Source organism: Lynx rufus, unplaced genomic scaffold (assembly GCF_022079265.1).
Source record: "Lynx rufus isolate CCGP_SWC_20201006 ecotype Redwood Valley unplaced genomic scaffold, mLynRuf1.p SCAF_4, whole genome shotgun sequence".
Classification (NCBI taxonomy): Eukaryota; Metazoa; Chordata; class Mammalia; order Carnivora; family Felidae; genus Lynx; species Lynx rufus.
In genome coordinates, this window is record NW_025814856.1 from 20,453,267 (window position 1) to 20,472,731 (window position 19,465).

The following is a 19,465-nucleotide window of genomic DNA, read 5'->3' on the forward strand; positions in this document are numbered from 1 at the left end:
CGGGGGTCAGCCTGGCTCTCAGCCCCCACAGCCCCCACTAGCCCCCTGTGCCTACAGGAGAAGGACAGTGGACTGGATGTATTCAAGCTGAGTGACCGAGACTTCCTGCGCAGCATGGAGAATGCCATCCGCTTCGGCAAGCCCTGCCTTCTGGAGAACGTGGGCGAGGAGCTGGACCCGGCCCTGGAGCCTGTGCTGCTCAAGCAGGTGGGCCTGCAGCGGCAAGGGAGTGGGGGCAGACTGTCGGTCTGGACAGGGGAGGGAGCATCCCCTTCCCTGCCTCACTGGTGAAACCCTGGCCATGGTGCTTGCCCATCCCACCCACTGTATGTAGACATACAAGCAGCAGGGGAACACAGTGCTGAAGCTGGGGGACACGGTGATCCCCTACCATGAGGACTTCAGGATGTATATTACCACCAAGCTGCCCAACCCACACTACACGCCTGAGATCTCCACTAAACTCACTCTCATCAACTTCACTCTGTCGCCCAGGTAAGCCCCCAGACCCCGGACACCGAGCATCAGCTCTGCCTGGCTGCCTCGCTCCCACCCGCAGGCTGAGACTCAATGGGTCCCTCCCAGAGGCTCCACTGGCTTTTTCCAAGGCACTCTGGCATTCCAGGCCTTCCTGGTACCTCCACCAGCTCCCCTTAATCGCTACCACTCCCAGCTAAGAACCCCCACCCCCAAGATTAAGAGCCCTTGATCCTTGGTCAGGACCCCTCAGCCTCCCTGGTCAGTGCTAGCCCCATCTTGTCCAGGTACCCTTCCCCTGTGGCTCAGCCCTTGCCAGCCCCTTGTGCACTCACCCCCAGAGCTGTCCTGGAGTCCTGACTCAGGCACACTCTGGCTCCCTGCACCCAAGCCCTGCTTCCTGCTTTGCTGCCATGAGCCCAGGCACTGCGGTTTTTGCTGGCCACCTACACAGAGCCCGCAGGCCTGCACCATGCTCAGGCCTCCATGTCAGTGGTTACTACGAACCTCTCCACAGACATGGTTGTGAAAACGCCCGTAAGGCAGATCCCTACCAGTCATCCAGCCCCCTCCTGCCCAGGAAGTTTTTCGAAGACCCCTGCTGGGATTCCAGGTTGCCACCCAGATCTCACTGAGAACTGGTCACTTTGCAGACAGGCTCTGCATTAGCCCTGCAGCCTGAGACAGAGGATAGGCCTCCCGGGCTGACACTGGCAGGGATGCTGGGCTCTTGGAGCCCTGGGGCCACAGGTAGATAGGTGAGCAGGCTCAAGGCTGGCCCTCTGGGGTCTACCAGGTGTTGCTGACATGGTGTCCCCTGCCCCTGGCAGTGGTCTAGAGGACCAGCTTCTGGGCCAAGTAGTGGCTGAGGAGAGGCCGGACCTGGAGGAAGCTAAAAACCAGCTGATTGTCAGTAATGCCAAGATGCGCCAGGAGCTGAAGGACATTGAAGACCAGATCCTATACAGGCTCAGCTCCTCTGAAGGCAACCCTGTGGATGACATGGAGCTCATCAAAGTTCTGGAGGCTTCCAAGATGAAGGCTGCTGAGATTCAGGTCAGCAACTGCCTGCCCCGGCCTACCGACTCCTGCCTCTAGCCCTAGGCCCGACCCCTGTCCCCACCCACCTCTGCCTGCCGCTCTTTGCCAGTCTAGCTGGGCCTGACCACCACTCCCCTGCTGTACCTCCAGGCCAAAGTCAGGATCGCAGAGCAGACAGAGAAGGACATTGACCTCACGCGAATGGAGTACATACCCGTGGCCGTCCGCACCCAGATCCTTTTCTTCTGTGTGTCTGACCTGGCCAACGTGGACCCCATGTACCAGTACTCCCTGGAGTGGTTTCTCAACATCTTCCTCTCGGGCATCGCCAACTCAGAGAGGGCAGGTAGTCCTGGCATATGTGCACACGGTGACACAAATGCGAGGCTCCCACCCTGAAACAGATGTGATACACGTGGCCACATCTCCACAGTGGGCACATACATGTAAAATCATGTCCACGTTCACTTGCACATACTCTCATATCAAACATAACAACATGCACACCCCTCCCGACCCTCCTCAGAGCCCCTCTACGAGGAATTCCACAGGCCCCAAGGGGATGCCCACACCATCCCTCTGGCTGCAGGGCAGACTGGCTGGGCTAGGCTGAACCCCGGGGATCTTGCTTCCCTCACCTCCCCCCATGCACTTGCCATCCCCTCCTTGCCCTGCAGACAACCTGAAGAAGCGCATTGCCAACATCAACCGCCACCTGACCTACAACCTCTACAGCAACGTCTGCCGTAGCCTCTTTGAGAAGCACAAGCTGATGTTTGCCTTCCTGCTGTGTGTCCGCATCATGATGAATGAGGCCAAGATAGATCAGGTACATGAGCAGAGAGGGAACTGGGTGGGCCAGTGACTCGGGACAGATGGCCTGAGGAGGGAGCCTGTGGCAGGGCCTGGGAGAACAGGGTGAAAGGAAAGGGAAGGCTGGGCCTCAGGGCACAGCAAGAGCAAGGGGGCAGAGACCTCAGGAAACAGCTCCTTGCTCCCAACAGCCAGGAGACCTTAGGTTCATTGTGGCTCAAGCTGCTCTGTGAGCACAGCCTTCTCAGAGCCATGGGTGTGCTGGCGAGCAGGGACCGTCCCGAGCCTCCCCACTCACGCTCTCATGAGCCCCACAGCGTGTCGGAAATCACATCCAAGAGTGTGAGTGTTACAGCCACTCCAGCTTGAGCCCTCACTGTGTGCCAGGTGCCAGGCTAACGGGTACACTCTCAAACCCCCACAAACCCTTTGTGGAGCAGCTAGAATTCTAATTCTTCCTACTTCCCAAAGTGAGGAAACTGAAGCTCAGAGGTCACATCTTTTGCCTAAGGACACCCAGACAGGAAAATGTGGAGTGAGGACATTAATCCAGACCTGTCCGACTGCCTCCCCCAGGGAGAACCCCATTTCTCTGGCTGAGGGGTGGCAGGGGAGGCATTGCTGGGTGGGGTGCCAGAGGCTGGTCACAAGGCCCGGGCACTAGTCTCCCCCTGTCCCCTGCCAGAGTGAGTGGCGCTACCTCCTGTCTGGAGGTTCTATCCAGGTCATGACTGAAAACCCAGCACCTGACTGGCTGTCAGACCGGGCCTGGCGAGATATCCTGGCACTCTCAAACCTGCCAGCCTTCTCAGACTTCGCCCATGACTTCACAGAGCACCTCTCAGAATTCCAGGCCATCTTTGACAGCCCCGAGCCTCACCGGTGAGCTGCGCCCCAGGGCCTGGCAGGGTGGGCACAAGGAGGGGTGAGACCCCAGGAACAGACCTGCAAGGAGCTTTCTCTGAGGAACCACCCAGGGCTGCCCTGCAGCTGTGGCCACATCTTTTCTGTGCTCCCAGCCATGTACCCTCCAGGCACTCCACTCTCCCTGGCCATCCAGCCGGCAGAGTCCCTGGGGCCAGTGCCCCCTCACAGGTCAGCTCTCAGGGAGACATGGGCGCTGTTGCAGGGAGCCCTTGCCTGGCATCTGGGATGAGTACCTGGACCAGTTCCAGAAGCTGCTGGTTCTCCGCTGCCTGCGTGGGGACAAGGTTACCAATGCCATGCAGGATTTCGTGGCCACCAACCTGGAACCACGCTTCATTGAGCCCCAGGCAAGTGCCACCAGCCAGTGCCCTGGACCTATCCCCACCTATGGGTCCCAGGGGACTGGCTACACCTTCACAGACCATTTTGCAGCCATGGTCAGGGTGGAACTCATAGTCATGCCCTCCAAAGACTCTGGGAGGCTCCAGGCCCCACCAGGAAGCTTCTCTGAGAGCTCTCTAGAAGCCCCAGGACCCCCTGCCTTGCCCTGGTCCCTGCCCTTCCTCAGCCCCAGGTGACTCAGCGTCTCTCCCTGACTTGCAGACAGCTAACCTGTCAGTGGTGTTCAAGGACTCCAGCTCCACCACACCCCTCATCTTTGTGCTGTCGCCTGGCACTGACCCCGCTGCTGACCTCTACAAGTTTGCTGAAGAGATGAAGTTCTCCAAGAAGCTCTCTGCCATTTCTCTGGGCCAGGGCCAGGTAAGGACAGGGTGGGCAGGGGTGGGGCCCTGGGGGTTGGGCCAGTTGGCACCTCACCGCTCAGCACTTCTGCCCCACAGGGCCCTCGGGCAGAAGCCATGATGCGCAGCTCCATAGAGAGGGGCAAGTGGGTCTTCTTCCAGAACTGCCACCTGGCACCCAGCTGGATGCCAGCCCTGGAGCGCCTCATTGAGCACATTAATCCTGATAAGGTGCACTGCCCTGCCTGCCACAGGTCCAAAGACCTCCTTTGCTGAAGGGACTACTAACACATCCATCCAGGACTGACGAGGCTTAATGAGATTGTCCCACAGAGCACTCAGCCCAGCTGGGCACACAGTGAGCACTCAGGAAGTGACATATGAAACAGGCCTCAGCTAGATTCATCTTCTAAGTGGCTCCCCTAATTACCGTTACCACTGGTGAAGTGACATGCCCAAGTTCACCCACGACTGATGATCCTGGGACTTGCCAAAGCCCATATTCTTAATCAGTGGTCTGAGCAGCCGGGTCAGACTACAGGTGTCCCAGGTTCCTGGTGGGAGGGAACCTGGTGTGGGGCAGTCTCAGTGCTCACATGGAGCATGGCCACCAGGTGCACCGGGACTTCCGCCTGTGGCTCACCAGCCTGCCCAGCAACAAGTTCCCAGTGTCCATCCTGCAAAACGGCTCCAAGATGACCATTGAGCCACCACGCGGTGTCAAGGCCAACCTGCTCAAGTCCTACAGCAGCCTCAGCGATGACTTCCTCAACTCCTGCCGCAAGGTGAAGGGCACTGGGTGCGTGCCCACCCCACGTGCTCCAGACCCAGCCCGCCCCTCACTCCCCTGCCCCCACTGCCTCTCGCAGGTGATGGAGTTCAAGTCCCTGCTGCTGTCCCTGTGCCTGTTCCATGGGAATGCGCTGGAGCGCCGCAAGTTTGGGCCCCTGGGCTTCAACATCCCCTATGAGTTCACAGATGGGGACCTGCGCATCTGTATCAGCCAACTCAAGATGTTCCTGGACGAGTATGATGACATCCCATACAAGGTGGGCCGAGGACAGGCTGGGGCCAGGGAGGGTGGCGCTGGGTGCTTGTGGGGGCCCTCACCCACCCACCCTGTAGGTCCTCAAGTACACGGCCGGGGAGATCAACTACGGAGGCCGCGTCACCGACGACTGGGACCGTCGCTGCGTCATGAACATCCTGGAAGACTACTACAGCCCGTCTGTGCTCTTCCACGAGCACAGCTACAGCGCCTCGGGCATCTACCACCAGATCCAGCCTACCTACGACCTCAACGTGAGCATACCCCAAGGGCCGGCAGCTTGCCAGGCTGGGCTTCTGGGGTGCCATGAACACCTGGGCAGCAAGCTCCTTTTCATGGATTACTCCACCCCACAAAGACAGCACGGGGAGGGGGGTGGACCCAGTCCCTGCCCCCTGGAGCTTGGGCTGTGTGGGGAGAGGTGAACTCTGGCCTCTCAGCCACTGCCTGAGTGTAATTACCCAGTGGAGGCAGGGGCAGCTTCTCCAAGGTCATAGGCTGGCCCAGGTTCTGCAGGCAGGGAGGGCTCCCAGAGGAAATGGTGCTTCAGCTAAGAGGTGTGAGGAGCCGGCCTGGGCTGGGCTGGGTGTTCAGAGTACAGGTCATCATATAAGGAGGGAGGCAGGACTGATTTGAGCAGCCGAATGAAGGAGCAGGGAGCAGACGGCTGCAAGAAGAGGGCTGGGAGGGAAGCAAAGGCCACCCACACAGTGCCTCAGAAGCCACGGGGCTCTAAGGAGAGGGAAATGCGTAAGGATTACAACAAGGGGAGACAGGTGGGAGCTGTGATCCACTGGAGCGCCCTCCACCGGCTGCAGCGGCGGCTCTCCCACCCTCCAGGGTTATGTCTCCTACATCAAGGGCCTCCCTCTCAATGACATGCCTGAGATCTTTGGCCTGCATGACAATGCCAACATCACCTTTGCCCAGAATGAGACCTATGCCCTGCTCAGTGCCATCATCCAGCTGCAGCCCAAATCGTCCTCCATGGGTGGCCAGGGCCGGGAGGAGGTAGGTGGCAGCAGGGGAAAGGAGCCACGGGTTGGGCAGGGCCAGTCTCCCACTCGTTATCCTGACTGCTCCCCTGTCAGCAAGGAAGGGACTCCTTGCATATAGAATCCTGCAAGAATTAAGGGGCTGGCCCTGACTTCCTGTGTCCCTTTGCCCCCACAGATAGTGGAGGATGTGGCCAACAATATTCTGCTCCAGACTCCTGAGCCCATCAACTTGCAGTTGGTGATAGCCAAGTACCCGGTGCTGTATGAGGAGTCAATGAACACAGTGCTAGTACAGGAGGTCATTCGGTAATCCCCCTGCCACCCCCAGTCCTGGGTTATGATGCCACTGGGCTGTAGAAAAATGACAGCACAGCTACTACGGGCCAGGTGCCATGCCAAGTGCTAGAAGCCCTCTAACCCTCTAACTCAGCCACATTGTATCGTTCCCACTTTACAGATGAGTAAACCAAGGCCCAAAAGCATTAGACATTTGCTAAGAACCAGAGCTGAGATTGGTACCCAGGCTGCCCGACCCAGCTCTATGCTCTTAGCCCCCATGTTCTGCCATTGTTTTTCAGTCGATGGCTTACAACTGGGGAAATTTCAGATACTGCCACATGGCCCCAGACCACTGTCTGCTTCCTTGCCACTGGTCTTATAGGTATAACCGGCTGCTGCAGGTGATCACACAGACGCTGCGAGACCTGCTCAAGGCACTCAAAGGGCTGGTGGTGATGTCCTCACAGCTGGAGCTGATGGCTACCAGCCTGTACAACAACACTGTGCCTGAGCTCTGGAAAGCTAAGGCCTACCCCTCGCTCAAGCCACTGTCCTCATGGGTCATGGACCTGATGCAACGCTTGGACTTCCTGCAGACCTGGATCCAAGGGGGCATCCCAGCCGTCTTCTGGATCAGTGGCTTCTTCTTCCCCCAGGCCTTCCTGACAGGAACACTGCAGAACTTTGCCCGCAAGTCTGTTATCTCCATCGACACCATCTCGTTTGACTTCAAGGTTTGCACACAGCCAGGGTCAGGCCAGGGTATGGCCCAGGCAGGAAGGGTGCCAAGGCCACAGCTGGCTGCCAGTCGGGAGCCCCAAGTAGGGTTTGGGGAGCAGGGGCAGCCAAGCCAGAAGAGGCCATGAGCCCCACGAAAATTCCTAGGAGTAGGACACCAGCTAAAGTGGTGGGTGATGGGTGGGCAGGCAAGGCTCTCAGGAGGGAGTTCGTGCCTCCTGACCCAAATCCTAACCCAGATTCCAAGTGTTCATGCATGTGGGGGCCTGCCTGTGTGCCCACCACAGGTAATGCGCCAGTCGGTGTCGGAGCTCAAGAAAAGGCCCAAAGAGGGGTGCTACATCCATGGACTGTTCCTGGAAGGGGCCCGCTGGGACCCTGAGGCCTTCCAGCTGGCCGAATCTCGGCCCAAGGAGCTATACACAGAAATGGCTGTCATCTGGCTCCTGCCTACACCCAACCGCAAGATCCAGGACCAGGACTTCTACCTGTGCCCCATCTACAAGACACTGACCCGAGCCGGTACGGGCCCGGGGCGGGGGAGGGGGGGAAGCATACGCCACAGGTGGGGGCCCAGATTTGGGCCACAGAGGCCAGTCAGCACTCCTGACAGTGACCGGGCCGGGACAGAGCTGGACCACCAGCAGGCAGAGGGATACCCAGGGCTTGGGCTCAGTCTGTGGGAAGTGGCCCCTGAGCACACCATCCTCTTGCCTCCCTCAGCAGACCCACCGGGGTCCTGGGAGCCCCAGCCTGCCAATGAAGTTTTAGGGGAGTAACTAAGGCTTGGGGGAGAGGCGGAGCCAGGGCTGGGTCCAAGAAGGAAAGAGCAGTGCCATCAACTCTCCCACTGCTGTCCTCACTTGGCACAATAACCCTGGGCAGACCTAAGCCTTAGCCAGACCCATTCACCAGGCAGATTTTTCTCTTGGGTCAGGACCCCTGCTTGTCCCCAGCTCAGTCTGCTGAGTCCATTGCCTTTTCCGTTTCTGCTCTTGTGGCAGACAACTTAACCCTCCCCACTTCTTGCCTGCTCTAGGAACACTATCAACCACAGGCCATTCCACCAACTACATCATTGCTGTGGAGATCCCCTCCGACCAGCCCCAGCGACACTGGATAAAGCGTGGGGTGGCCCTCATCTGTGCCCTGGACTACTAGACTCAAGACAAAAGAGTTTGAGCCATTAAAGTTGTTTTCTAAGCAGTCCACCTGAGCCTTAGCTGCTTAGATCAGTGCCCCTCCGCAGGACTGACTGCCAGGGAAACGGTGAGGGTCAGGGGCTGAGGCGGCCTCAAGAGTGAATGTGCTTAGCAGTGGGAAAGTGGCAGAGGTAGCAGCTTTGACCTGCTGGACCTGTCCAAATGCAACAAGCATAGAGCAGAGCCCTCCAAGGGGGTCCCTCCAGGGACTTGCCTCCTCAACCCAGGGCCCCAGCATCTGTTCAGGTTGCAAGGCCATCAGAACTGGGTGAAAACCATGGCTCTCTCCTCCTGTAGTGTACCTTGCACACGACTCCTCAGGTTCCGCAGCCCCTACAGAGCCCCTCCTCAACTCAGGTCCTAAATCCTAGGTCTAGGGTCCCAAGAATCTAGGCCCGGAGAATGCATCCTTCTCACTTCTCTGGTCTCAGGGCCTTGGGCCCAGGTTTGGTTGGGTCCTTACTCCCACCAGTCTAGCCTATAAATCTTAGGCCAGCAACCACAGGAGACTTCATTTCTTAGGAGAGTTTTATTCATTCATTGATCCAATATTTACAGGGGCCAGAGAAGTCAGGCTGTGCTCAGCACAGAGAGGCAGCTGCTATACTGGCCAGCCATCCCCTGCCCCAGTCACTATGTACAGATAAGGGGCCTGCTTAGATCACCTTCAAAGCCATCTGGCAAAGACCATGGGGCTATGTTTGGGGCCCAGCTCGAGACAGTGCTGGGCCCATTGCCCCTTGGCACTGGGCTCTCTGGAAACACTAGGCTCTGACTGGTTGTCTCAGTCCTGTTGTCCCCCACCCTGAGTGCCTTGCAGAGGCTGAGGAAGCTGGCGTGGCAGGGACAGACGAGTGGGGTCAGCTTCCTAGAAGCAGCCCAGTCTCTGCTATCCCTAAGAGGAGGGAGACATGGTAATACTGAGGGGCTGGGCAGAGACTCCTCTGAACCCCAGGCTCCAGGGACAGAGCCCATTGCCAGGGCTACAACACTGAAGGCAAAGCGGCCCAGAGCCCTGCTGCAGAAAGCAGTCTTGACAAGCCCGGCTGAAGCCAGGAAGGGAGTTTAGAGGTCAACAAACAGCTCAAACACCTCTCTCTGCTCAGGCCATGGGACCCCAGCAGGCCTCTCGCCCACCCCAGCTAGGACACCCCACTCCCAATCCAGCCCAGCAGCCGGGTTCCTGAGTTTGGAGCTCTCCCAGGGGGAAGGAAGAGTAGACCTGGCTTCCTCGCAACGACTGGGGGCTGGGGCTAGAGCAGCAGGACCCAATGCCCCCCTACCCCAGGCCTCTGGCTGTGACCCTGCAGGCATGACCCCGGCATGAAGCAGGGACCTGGGCCCACCAGGATGACAACTGTTGGAAAGAACACAGTCAGGAAGCTGGCTATGTCAACACAGTGGTGGCAAGATGGGTTAGAGCCCAGAAAAATAGACGTCTCTGTAGGTAAAATATATACTCTGCTGCCGAGGCAGAAAGGCCAGGTCCTGCCACTCCACAGCCGGCTGTGGAGGAAGCTGCAGCAGCGCACTGTGCCCCAGCTCCAGCTCCTGCTTCCGGAGCACTGTGGGGCTGCCCTGCCCTGCCAGGCCCTGGGACACATTGCGGGGAATCCAGCCTACCCATTCCCGGGGTGTGAGCTCTCCGGCTGAAACTATTCAGTAATACTGGGAAGAGGGGGAGTGGGGCAGGAAAGGGGCCCTTGTGAGGGCCATGCGGCAAGAGCGGGCTGCAGAGTACAGGCCGGCAGTCCTCACTGGCGCTTGGCCTTGTAAGGGCGCGAGCGTTTCCGCCGGTCAGGTTTCCGCTGCTTGTGGAGCCGGCCGATGCTGACCCCTTGGCGCCGCCGCACCGAGATGTTCTGTTCCACCAGGTTGGCCAGCATGCCTACAAAGAGGCAGAGGCCCTTAAACAGATGGCCGGATGCCCAGCAGCCACCCTCTTAACGGGCCACGGCCTCAGGGCAAGAGCTGAGGCTCTTCGCTGCGCATCCTGAGCCCCACAGTCTGCTCAAGCCCCAAAAGAGGCCTGAGGGACATGGCCCTAAGCAGGGCATGCAGTGAGTCCCCTCACCTTCCTGGGCCAGCATGGAGATGAAGGTACAGATGAACTCATCGTAGTTGTGGGTCCTTCTCTGGTCGTCAATCTGTGGGAGAGAAGGATGAAAACACTGCAGCCCATCTCCCCAGAGCAGCCAGCAGTTGACCCGGGGAAGTCACAGCTCTGGGAAGACCCCGGCAGAGGTCCAGCAGCTGGAGAGATGACCCACCTTGAACTTCTTCCTCTTCTCCACTTCCTCCTTGAGGCAGGCCTCATAGTTTGCGATCTCTGCTTCCACACACTTCAACAGTGCCAGCAGCTCCTGTCAAAACCCCGCAGTGTACTCCTCAGGGGGTGCTGGCCAGCATCAAAGCCCCCCCAACCAGGAGGCAAGGATGAGCAGCCAGAGTCCACAGAGCCTACCAAGGCCCCTGCCGCTTCCCAACCCAAATAGGCTTCCCGGCGCCTGGCTTCAACCTTCACACCAGAACTCCAACCAAGGCCCCAGCACCTGGGCGGCAGTGCCGCAGACCCTTCCCGCTGACAAGATTAGATGAGAAAGCCGCAGAGGGACTCACCTTGGGTGAGTACTTCTCCCCGCTCAAGGGCTCACCGGGCCTGGCCAACCCAGGCTTCTCTCTGCCGTCTGCAGATTCCACCACCTCCTTCTCTTCTGGGCTGCTGGAGCCCTGGCTGCCTTGGCTTGGTCTGCTGCAGGGCGAGGAACCCTTCCCACACTCTGGGAACAGAAGGCACGAGAAGACTCATGAAAGTGTAGGACGCTTAGCGGTCACCTGGCCACCTCCCTCCTCTGGCCAAATAGTCAGTGAGCCAGTCCCAGGCCCACCTGTCAGTGCCAGAGGACTCAGCACACCATCCTCAGCGAGATGCAGCAGGCCTGTGCTGATGACAGGACCCAGGTCTCGTACAGCACGATTGTAGCGGATGCAGTCAACACGCAGCAAGCTGTCATCCTCTCCAAAAAGCACCTTGGAGATGTGGGAGGTGACAGGGCTGGAGGGCCGCGTCGGGTTAGCTGAGCGAATGGGCGACCGCAGAGGCGAGTTGAAAGCACTGCCGATCTCGGAGGCTGTGTCCGTGCTCTCGTTGCTGGGGGTGGGCGAGGGCTGCGGGTGTGTAGGAACCGCCACGGCTGGGCTCGCGGCCCCGCTGCTGGTCTTGATGGACAGAGGAATTGAGAGGTCTTTCTGGGACTCTTTGAGCTTTTCGGCCAAGACATTGATGGTGTTGGGCTGCAGCACTGACAGCTGCCCGTCCCCAGAGCCGCTCAGTGGTCCTGGCTTCCCTGGCCCCTTTCGCTTGTACCTAGGGGGCCCCAAGGAGAGGTGAGCCAAGGGAAGGGACCAGATGACCCCACCCAGCAGTGCCCAGAATGGCCCTGAACACATCCTGGCCTCCAGGGACTGGCACTGCAGCTCCTCACACTCCACAGCCATAGCCACGTGTCCTCAAAGGACACCTCTATTCCAGCTGCCTGCGGCCTTTTGCCAGTGCCGTGTCTTCTGACAGAGCTGCTCCCCACCCCATCTCCTCCATCCCTGCTCCATCCAATCCCTTGAGGCCTAGCCGAAAGACCACCTCCCAACAGGACATGCCTTGTTGTCTGGTTAAATGTCTTCAGCACTTCCCCAAGCCCTCCTGGAGTCTTGGGGACCTGGGACCTGGAGTCAGGCCCTGCATGCCAGCCTCCCACAGGACCCTGCACTCAGTAGGGTGCTCAGTGCTGTCTGCTAAAGGGCAACCTCAGATGTGGGCTGGAACGTTCAAGAATAGGATCTGCAGCACTAAGAGTTTGAAGCCTTAACAGAGCTGAGGCTGACCTGATGGCAGAGTTGGTGTTCTGCACATCGTCGTCCTCATCATCCTCGTAGTCATCCTCATCATCCGAGTACTGCTGGGGCGGGCGGACTGGAGCTCGGCTGCGGCCCACACCTGCTGCCAGGTCTTCCTCCTCCTGGGGCAGAGAGCCAGGGCAGCCATAAGCAGGGGCCAGTTAGCCCAGCCTGGGCACAGCACTCACAGCCAGAAAGAAAGCCAACACGGTTCTCCAGGTCAAGTCCACTGAACCCCAGGTGTTCCACAGCCCACCCAATTCCTGAGGAGGCTGCTGCCCACCTACACAACCTGCCTATGCAAGGCCTCTAAGACAAACAGAGCTCTCTGAAACACATACCTTTATTTTGCCAACCTAACTCATTGAGTAGTACCCAGGAACATGCCCTAAACATTCTGCCTCACTGCTGTATGGGTGGATTGAGAGTCGGAGTTCTCTCTGCTTCTCTAAGCCCCTATGGAGGCTTCTGGGTAGCAGAGGAATTTGGCCACCTAGGCCTAGGTATAGGGTGAACACCAAGGAACCATGTGAAGAAACTGCCTGTTGCAGCCTCTCAAGAGAATCCTGGAGGGGCTCCTGCAAGGATGCTCCCAGCTCACCTGCATGGGGGACTTGGCATAGTTGTGATTGTCCAGAAAGGCCGGCAGCCGCTGAACAATGGGAGTGGGGTTGGGAGGAACCCCGTTGAGGCTGCTCCCTGGAGGCTTCACCACCAGCTTAGGTTTGCTGGGAGGGCTGTGGCTTGGGGCCTGGGGGCATGAACCAGCCACGTCCTCCACACCATCTAAGGGGGCAAGGAGCACAGGCAGGACCTTCAGCCAGATCCTCAAGAAAACCTGTCCCCAGCCCACCGTCTCCCCAGTGTTGTGACACAGCACTGCTTCCTCCTCCCTTGCTGGAGGAGAGGGGAGCTAGTTGGTGAGATGAGAGCCCGCAAGCTCTAGGTCATGGGCCCACAGCAACACGAGAAGGACGAGATGGGAAAAGGGAGGCAGAAAGAAAAACGCCTCTTCAGAAAACCAAAAAAGGGAGTATCTATTATAGAGAAGGCTCAGGGGTTGTGGTGATGTCAGCCCTTTCAGGTGCCTTTCTTTAGGGAAGGACTGCTCTCCCTCCGTGTTCCAAAGAGAGAGGGCTGTAGGCACCGAGCTTCATGCCTCCCATAGGAGCATCTGAACCACTGCCCAAGTGCCTCCACACAAAAGACTTGCTCTGCTTGGGTCTCCCAGCTCAAGCTATGATGGGGTTGCTCTGAGGTCAAAAGGAGGCCCCAAGATCGCTGGTACCTGTGTGAGTGCCCTCAGAGGCTGCTGGGGCCCTGCCTGCCTCCAGCGCCAGAGGGGACTTGCTGCTGGCTGGTTTGGACTCCTCAGGCAGCTGTGGCTCTTGAGACTTGTGGGTCTGAATCAGCTCTGGCTGCGTCACCCTAATCAGCTAAGAACAGAACCCAAGCTCAGAGGAGTGAAGGCAGACCCCAGCCACTCCCTTGGACAGCAAAAGGCCTTGGATCTACCTGTTCGCTCACAAGGAAATACAACAAACAAACACAAATCTCCTTTTAGAACTTATTCTCCCTTCTCACCCCAAGTCCCAGCTTTTCCACAAGGAAAGCAAAGGTCACTTGAAGCTCAACAGACCCACAATAGCGAGTGATCTGGGAACTAGAGACACATGCCCCAGTGCGGGGAAGAGGGATGGCATGAGGGGTACCCACCTGCTGCAGGGCCTCCAGTACTGTCTGACGGTTCACCTTTAGCACATGCAGCCTGGCCTCATACTTGATCCTGCGGTCAGGCACCACCGCCATCAGGTTGAAGCGGATGTCATGGTAGGGCTCCCTGCAGTCACAGCCGCAGCCGTGAGAGCAGCTCCCAACCCAGCTCCGCCATCAGGTGGAGGCAAACAATCTGGCAGGGCTCCCTGAAGTCACAACTACAGCCAGAGGTGCAGGTCCCACCCCAACAGGCGGGCAGGAGCTAGCAATGCACACCAGGCACCTGAGCACCTGGTGCCTTCCAAGGAGCTGTGTGAGGGGCCTGTCAGGAAGTGAGCCAGGACACTGGACCACATAGGGCTCCACAAGGCCTGCCCCTCCCCAGCCTGTCCCAAAGCAGGCCATAGGCAGCCTGGGTGAGAAATTGGGCAAGGAGGTGGAAGCCCAAGATCTAAGCTTGACCTGGCCGGACTCATCATGTGGCCTTGCATGAGTCATTTGGCCTCTCTTTGCCTTCCCTTTTCTGTGGCCCTCCCGATGGGGGCACGGCTCCAGAGGGTAGGGCAAGCACAGAGCCCTTACCCTGCGGTGGCGAGGCCGATACGCTCCATGATGACCCGCCGGGCCTTGTCTGTCCACTCCTCATCCTCCCCCCAGGGCCCTAGGGAAGACCAAGATGAGGAATCAGCAGGTGGTGAGCCCTGAGTCTGGGCTGGCCAGGAGCAGGAAGGAAGATGGAGAGCAGCTGAGCCAGGGAGTCTGGGGTAGTCAGGCAGTGCAGTGCAGGGTGCCATCCAGCCAGAGACAGATGTCCTCAACACCCAGCCCCCTGCCACTGGGTCCCAACACCTGAGGACCCTAAGGCCTAGCTCCCTAGAAGGTAAGCAGAAAATGGGCCCCGAGCCCAGAGTGCCTACCATGGTCAATGGGGTAGACCTTCAGCCCATCCAGCTCAAAAAGCCGGCCTGTGATAGGCACATAGCTGACAAAGTGGAATGCCTCCATGGTCCGCACTGCACTAAGGCCATTCTGCTTCTCAGGGAGGTGGCGTGGCTCAGGCCTAGGGAAGAACACACTCAGGGCCCAGGATGAGACAACCGCTCCTCACCCCCACTCCCATCAGCTCCCACAGCTCCCACACACCTGGCATGGCTATTATGTGCTTTGGCCAACTCTGGGGCATTGCCAATCGCATATCCTTTGCTCTAGAGAGAAGAAAATAAGATGACATCAAAACAATTTCTCAGGTGGGCGGGCCTCTGGGTGGGAAGCAAAGCTCAAAAGAACAGGCCTGGAGGCATTTTTAGGAGCCTGAAGAAGCATAGATGGGATCCTGAAAGGTTAGTGTGGACAGGAAAGAACTCTGGAGCCCCAGAAAGATGGGGTTAGTCTTACATGGTAATGAGCGGACACTGGAGAATAACATGGCCTGATAAAGACCTGACAAAGAAAGTCCCAACATAGTGTCACTTAAGGAATGTTCCTTTCTTCCTTCAGTCTTTCCTGGCAATTGGGCCTAAAATTTAAGGGTCAAATGTAATGTATGTCACTCGAAAAGGAAATGGCCTCATAGTGTCAAATGCAATGTGGTAGCACTGGGAGTCAGATCTGCCCAGCAAGCTATGAGCCAGGATTGAGGCACTGCAGCTTACCTCAGGGCTGAAGCCTTTGGTGAAATCCTTCATGCGACTCAGGGTGGGACCCAGGTCCACATTGCTGCAGTTCAGGAGCACGCTCAGCAGGGCATGAGTGGCACAAGAGTTGGGGATCAGCTGTGAAACCAAGAACAGTCACTCATACAGAGTCATTCACCCCAAGCCATACTCATTACGAATGGGGACCCAGAGAGGGACAGTCATATCTGGATAACAAGACTCATCAACTTCCCTCATCTCCATCCAACATTTGTTCATTCAACTAAATACCCACCAGGTGTCTGAGGACATACAGAGTGGACTCAGACACCACGCTGCTCTAAAGATACTCCCTTTTTTAATGAATAAGAGCTCAGTACCTTCTGCCAGGGGACTTCTATAACCACCACTCCTGGTATCTGCCTATCTCCTTCTGCTTTCCCCCACTCCCATGTCCCAGGCAAAGACAATAGCAGCATCCCACCCTCCAGTTGGAACACAGAGCCGAGCAGACCTGATGGGCAAAGAACATGTTATTCACAATATCATCATCAATCACAGACGTATCATCCACCAAGGTAGAGACCTTGCGACGGGATCGGCGCTCTTCGATCCATTTGAACAGGAAGATGAATCCATACACTGGGCTGGGGAAAAGTAAGGGGCAGAGCTAGACCAGCCAAGTGGGGGAAAGCAATCAGCATTCTCTTTCTTTTCCCTCCTATTCCCATGCACCGTGTTACCACTCAGGTGCCCTTCCCGTGATCCCACCTCTACCCTGGCTTCTTCCCAACACTGACTAAAGTGGCCCTGAGCCCTCACACCCCATGAGCCTGCTGCAGGCAGAGTCAAGCCTCAGCTTCTGGCTGTGATGCTCCAGAGGTACATCCTGTGTCCTCATGAAGTCTGTGGTTCTGGGATAAGAGATGAAAAGCTGGAGCCCATGGCCCAGGACAGGGTAGGACAGAAAGTGAGACAAGAAGACAAATTCTGATGGAGGAATTTAAACACTAATTCTCATTGTGAACCCCAAGGCCTGGGCCCCAGTGTAGTCAAGAAAGCAAAGGAACACCCATCAGTCCCTTCTTTTCAGGGAGATAAAAACAGACCTCTCCGTTCATGCATGGTAGTCCCTCCATACCTCTATTCTGTAGGACCACCAGGACAAAGGCCCTGAGTGAGGCTGGTCACCCAGGAGGGGCCTCCTCAGATGCCACACACCAACCAATCAAAACCTTTGTGAAGGGATCAAAGCCACCCGCACACGGGCACGTGAAAGCAGCAATTAATAAATTACAGCAGGCACTGCGTGACCTGAATCAAGAAAAAGGGCTGCCTTCCTGCTCTAAGACCAGAAAAGGCAGCTGAACTGCACTCCAAAGGATGGTTAGATTTGTACTGGGGGGGGGGGGTGGGGGGGGGGAGGGGACTACTACATATAGGGAAGTGCTGAAGACTGGGATAAAACAAAAATATCCACTTGTTCAGGAGAGAACCCAAAACCGAGGGGTGCTTCCATGTATGAGATTTTATAACTTGTGATTCCTATACTACCTCCCTTGAGGGTAACTCATCGCCCGGCCCTTCCCTTGCCCTCAGGATGTACGGGAAGGCCCTGGCACCAAGCCACTCACCCCTGGCATTTGCTCTGAAGGTCATAGATCTCTTCCACCTGCACCCCTTTGACACCTGCGATCAGGGAAGGAAAGAAGTCGGGAAAGGCAGCCCCTGGTTGTGGTGCGAGGGCACAGAAGTGGGCCCCCCCCGCCAAAGCCGGATCCGACGGGTAGGAGAGGCTCTTACCGAAATCTTCCACCAGGAGGGTGAAGAGGCCTGGGTGGGGCGACAAGAGGAGCGGGTTGGTGGTCAGGCAGGCGCGTTTCGGGCCCACCCGGCCTCCCCAGCCCCCGGCCCGCCCGGCACCCTCCTCACCAGGGTCGCTCTCCAGCTCCAGCCAGCCCTTATTCATCTTCCCGCGGGGCGGCCCCTCAGCGCCATGTCCAGGCCCTCCCGACACCCCGCCGCCCGCGCCGGGAGCCCCCGCCGCCCCGGGGCCCCTAGCCCCACACACAGACAACGGGCCCCGTTAGCGTCACCCGTCCGCGCCGGCGACATACGTCACCACGGCGCGACGCTCTCCGCCCCGCCTCTGGGATTGTCTGCCGCGGGATCGATTCCTGAGGTCCTGGCGCTCGCACGGAAGGGCGGGGCGAGGGGGAAAGGGCGGGGCGAGAGCCGTGCTGGGCGCGGGCAGCGCGAGAGGAAAAGGCGGGGCGAGGTGAGGGGGTGGAGCGAGAGCGGGGTCGGGCGCAGAATGCGCGAGAGGAAGGGGCGGGGCGGGCGCGCGGCCGTTAGCGCGCGGCCGTTAGCGGTCCTGTTCCGGCAGCGGTTGGTGTTCGGGTAGTCCCCGCGGCCGCAGTCTCCCTAGGTCGCAGTGCGCGTGACCCGGCCCCCGTTTGCGCGCTCGCCCCCTTCGCTGGCGCAGTCACCGCGCGGGGCGGCCGCCCGTGAGGTAGCTCCCACGGCTTGTGACAACGAATAAAGCTCCGGACAGCAGAGCCCTCGGCGACAGCTGGGCGGGCGGCTCCGGCCGGGGGGCGGCCTGTGCGCTATCGGGAGGAGCGAGCGGCGGAGGCGACCTCCGGCCCGGGCCCGCACCAGCCGCCCGGCAGGCGCGATATGAACCTGGTCTGGCATTCGCGGGATGCTCCTTGAGCCCCTTCTCTGGCTGTTACCTCCGGGGGACGGTTGTGGCCACACCGACACGTATTTTCCAAATCATTGTTTATTCTTGCGGCGGCGGGGCCGAACACGCTAATTTATTTTTAATTTTCTCAACAAGCCTTTACCCAGCATTCATCCAGTGAAACAGCTTGATAACCGTTTCAAGGGAGCATCCGCTCGGTTAGGAAGTCTCGGACCGAGCAGCTCGTGGAAGCCGGCATTTGCAAAGTCCCTCCTCAAATGCTCTGAAGATTGTTGAGTCTTCCCGTAACTATCAGTGTGCCCAGAATCCCATTCAAGGAACGTCTTGGTCCAGCGATGCAAAGCACTGACGTTTCAAGGTTTTATTTCTATTGTGAGATGGCCGGGATTTCCCCCCAACAACCCGGAGCCGCTCAGTAGCCACTAAAGTGGATCCCCTAGTGCACGCCCTCCTCCCTCCTCTTCCAGCCCGTCCAAGTGCTTTTGTTGAATAAGAAGCCCTCAGATGTCATTACTTCTGCAAGTGCAACCCATGGGTCAGAGGAGGAGATGGAACAAACACAAAGAGAGGAAGAGCAGTCTAGTCTTAGTTTTCTGAACAGCTAGTTGCCTTAGTAGTTGTATCCATGGGGAACAGTTGACAGTCCCTGCAGATGTTCACGCTCCCCCGCTGTGATCTGAGGACATGGGTGCTGGAGTGTCTGTCCCTGGAGTGACCTGATTCACTCAGCTCTCTTGGGAAGAAATGCTGCCGTCCTCTCCCTTCCTTCATGGGAGTGGATTTTATGTCTTTTTCATTTGTCTCTCTTTCAGGGATTTCCCTTTCAGGGATTTCCCCTTTAACCAATGAAAACTAAATTTTCAGTCTGCTGACATTTGTTGGGGGAGGAGTGGCAGGATGTCCTCTCCACTCTGGGACATCTTACTCTTGGCTCAGATCTAGACAAAGATTGGGAACAGACCAAACGTCAATGGCCTGCTGAGCTGGGTGAAAAGGGATGTGATTTGTCAGTGTTCTCTCTTGTCTCCCAGTAGGGGGGGTTCTTGCTTCAGGCAGTCAAAATCCCAGGGGCTTTTTTTTTTTTTTTTTTACTAGGAAAGAGCTACCTTCTCTAAGCTTTTACTGGGTGGAATTAAGGCACCTATACTTGGAGGCAAAAAGAACCTTTTTTTTTTTTTCTCCCTGAGCACTCCCTCATGTATTTAGTAGGCACAAAGGAAAAAAAGACCCACTTAGGTCAAGCAATAA

General features: G+C 57.8%; 2 protein-coding genes across 4 annotated transcripts in view; one reads left to right on the forward strand and one right to left on the reverse strand.

Moving 5' to 3' along the window:
• Window positions 1-8,225, forward strand: part of DNAH1 (dynein axonemal heavy chain 1) — a 68,431-nt gene extending 60,206 nt beyond the window's left edge. Inside the window, exons 61-77 of the mRNA XM_047095847.1 lie at window positions 58-207; window positions 335-495; window positions 1,308-1,533; window positions 1,669-1,864; window positions 2,196-2,347; window positions 3,017-3,213; window positions 3,461-3,605; window positions 3,862-4,020; window positions 4,101-4,232; window positions 4,616-4,786; window positions 4,871-5,050; window positions 5,127-5,303; window positions 5,890-6,060; window positions 6,223-6,353; window positions 6,709-7,060; window positions 7,352-7,586; window positions 8,104-8,225. Of these exons, the coding sequence (XP_046951803.1) occupies window positions 58-207; window positions 335-495; window positions 1,308-1,533; window positions 1,669-1,864; window positions 2,196-2,347; window positions 3,017-3,213; window positions 3,461-3,605; window positions 3,862-4,020; window positions 4,101-4,232; window positions 4,616-4,786; window positions 4,871-5,050; window positions 5,127-5,303; window positions 5,890-6,060; window positions 6,223-6,353; window positions 6,709-7,060; window positions 7,352-7,586; window positions 8,104-8,225 (3,057 nt within the window). The remainder of the gene's footprint in view (window positions 1-57; window positions 208-334; window positions 496-1,307; window positions 1,534-1,668; window positions 1,865-2,195; window positions 2,348-3,016; window positions 3,214-3,460; window positions 3,606-3,861; window positions 4,021-4,100; window positions 4,233-4,615; window positions 4,787-4,870; window positions 5,051-5,126; window positions 5,304-5,889; window positions 6,061-6,222; window positions 6,354-6,708; window positions 7,061-7,351; window positions 7,587-8,103) is intronic.
• Window positions 8,226-8,780: 555 nt separating this feature from the next.
• BAP1 (BRCA1 associated protein 1) lies at window positions 8,781-17,670 on the reverse strand. Of its 3 annotated transcripts, none has more exons than XM_047095849.1 (17): window positions 17,443-17,670; window positions 17,314-17,343; window positions 17,145-17,199; window positions 16,025-16,157; window positions 15,529-15,648; window positions 15,020-15,081; window positions 14,794-14,936; window positions 14,459-14,537; window positions 13,877-13,946; window positions 13,449-13,596; window positions 12,762-12,946; window positions 12,149-12,282; window positions 11,155-11,633; window positions 10,886-11,046; window positions 10,537-10,629; window positions 10,341-10,413; window positions 8,781-10,154 (listed from the first exon to the last, which is right to left on the reverse strand). In XM_047095849.1, the coding sequence occupies exons 1-17, from the start codon at window positions 17,477-17,479 to the stop codon at window positions 10,021-10,023; spliced, it is 2,136 nt and encodes a 711-aa protein (XP_046951805.1). In that variant the 5' UTR covers window positions 17,480-17,670; the 3' UTR covers window positions 8,781-10,020. The 3 variants fall into 3 exon arrangements, with proteins under 3 accessions (XP_046951805.1, XP_046951804.1, XP_046951806.1); XM_047095848.1 differs by having other exon boundaries at window positions 13,877-14,000; window positions 17,443-17,669; XM_047095850.1 differs by lacking the exons at window positions 16,025-16,157; window positions 17,314-17,343; window positions 17,443-17,670 and having other exon boundaries at window positions 13,877-14,000.
• Between the last annotated feature and the right edge of the window lie 1,795 nt (window positions 17,671-19,465).

What these genes read in the sequence shown, in the direction of transcription:
- BAP1 (XM_047095848.1), bottom strand. Translation starts at nt 17,479, where the DNA reads ATGAATAAGGGCTGGCTGGAGCTGGAGAGCGACCCTG. An exon ending in ACATGTTCTTTGCCCATCAG is followed by an intron (nt 15,649 to 16,024) that starts GTCTGCTCGGCT and finishes TTGGTTTCACAG; the next exon opens with CTGATCCCCAACTCTTGTGC. An exon ending in AACACCAACTCTGCCATCAG is followed by an intron (nt 11,634 to 12,148) that starts GTCAGCCTCAGC and finishes GGGGCCCCCTAG; the next exon opens with GTACAAGCGAAAGGGGCCAG.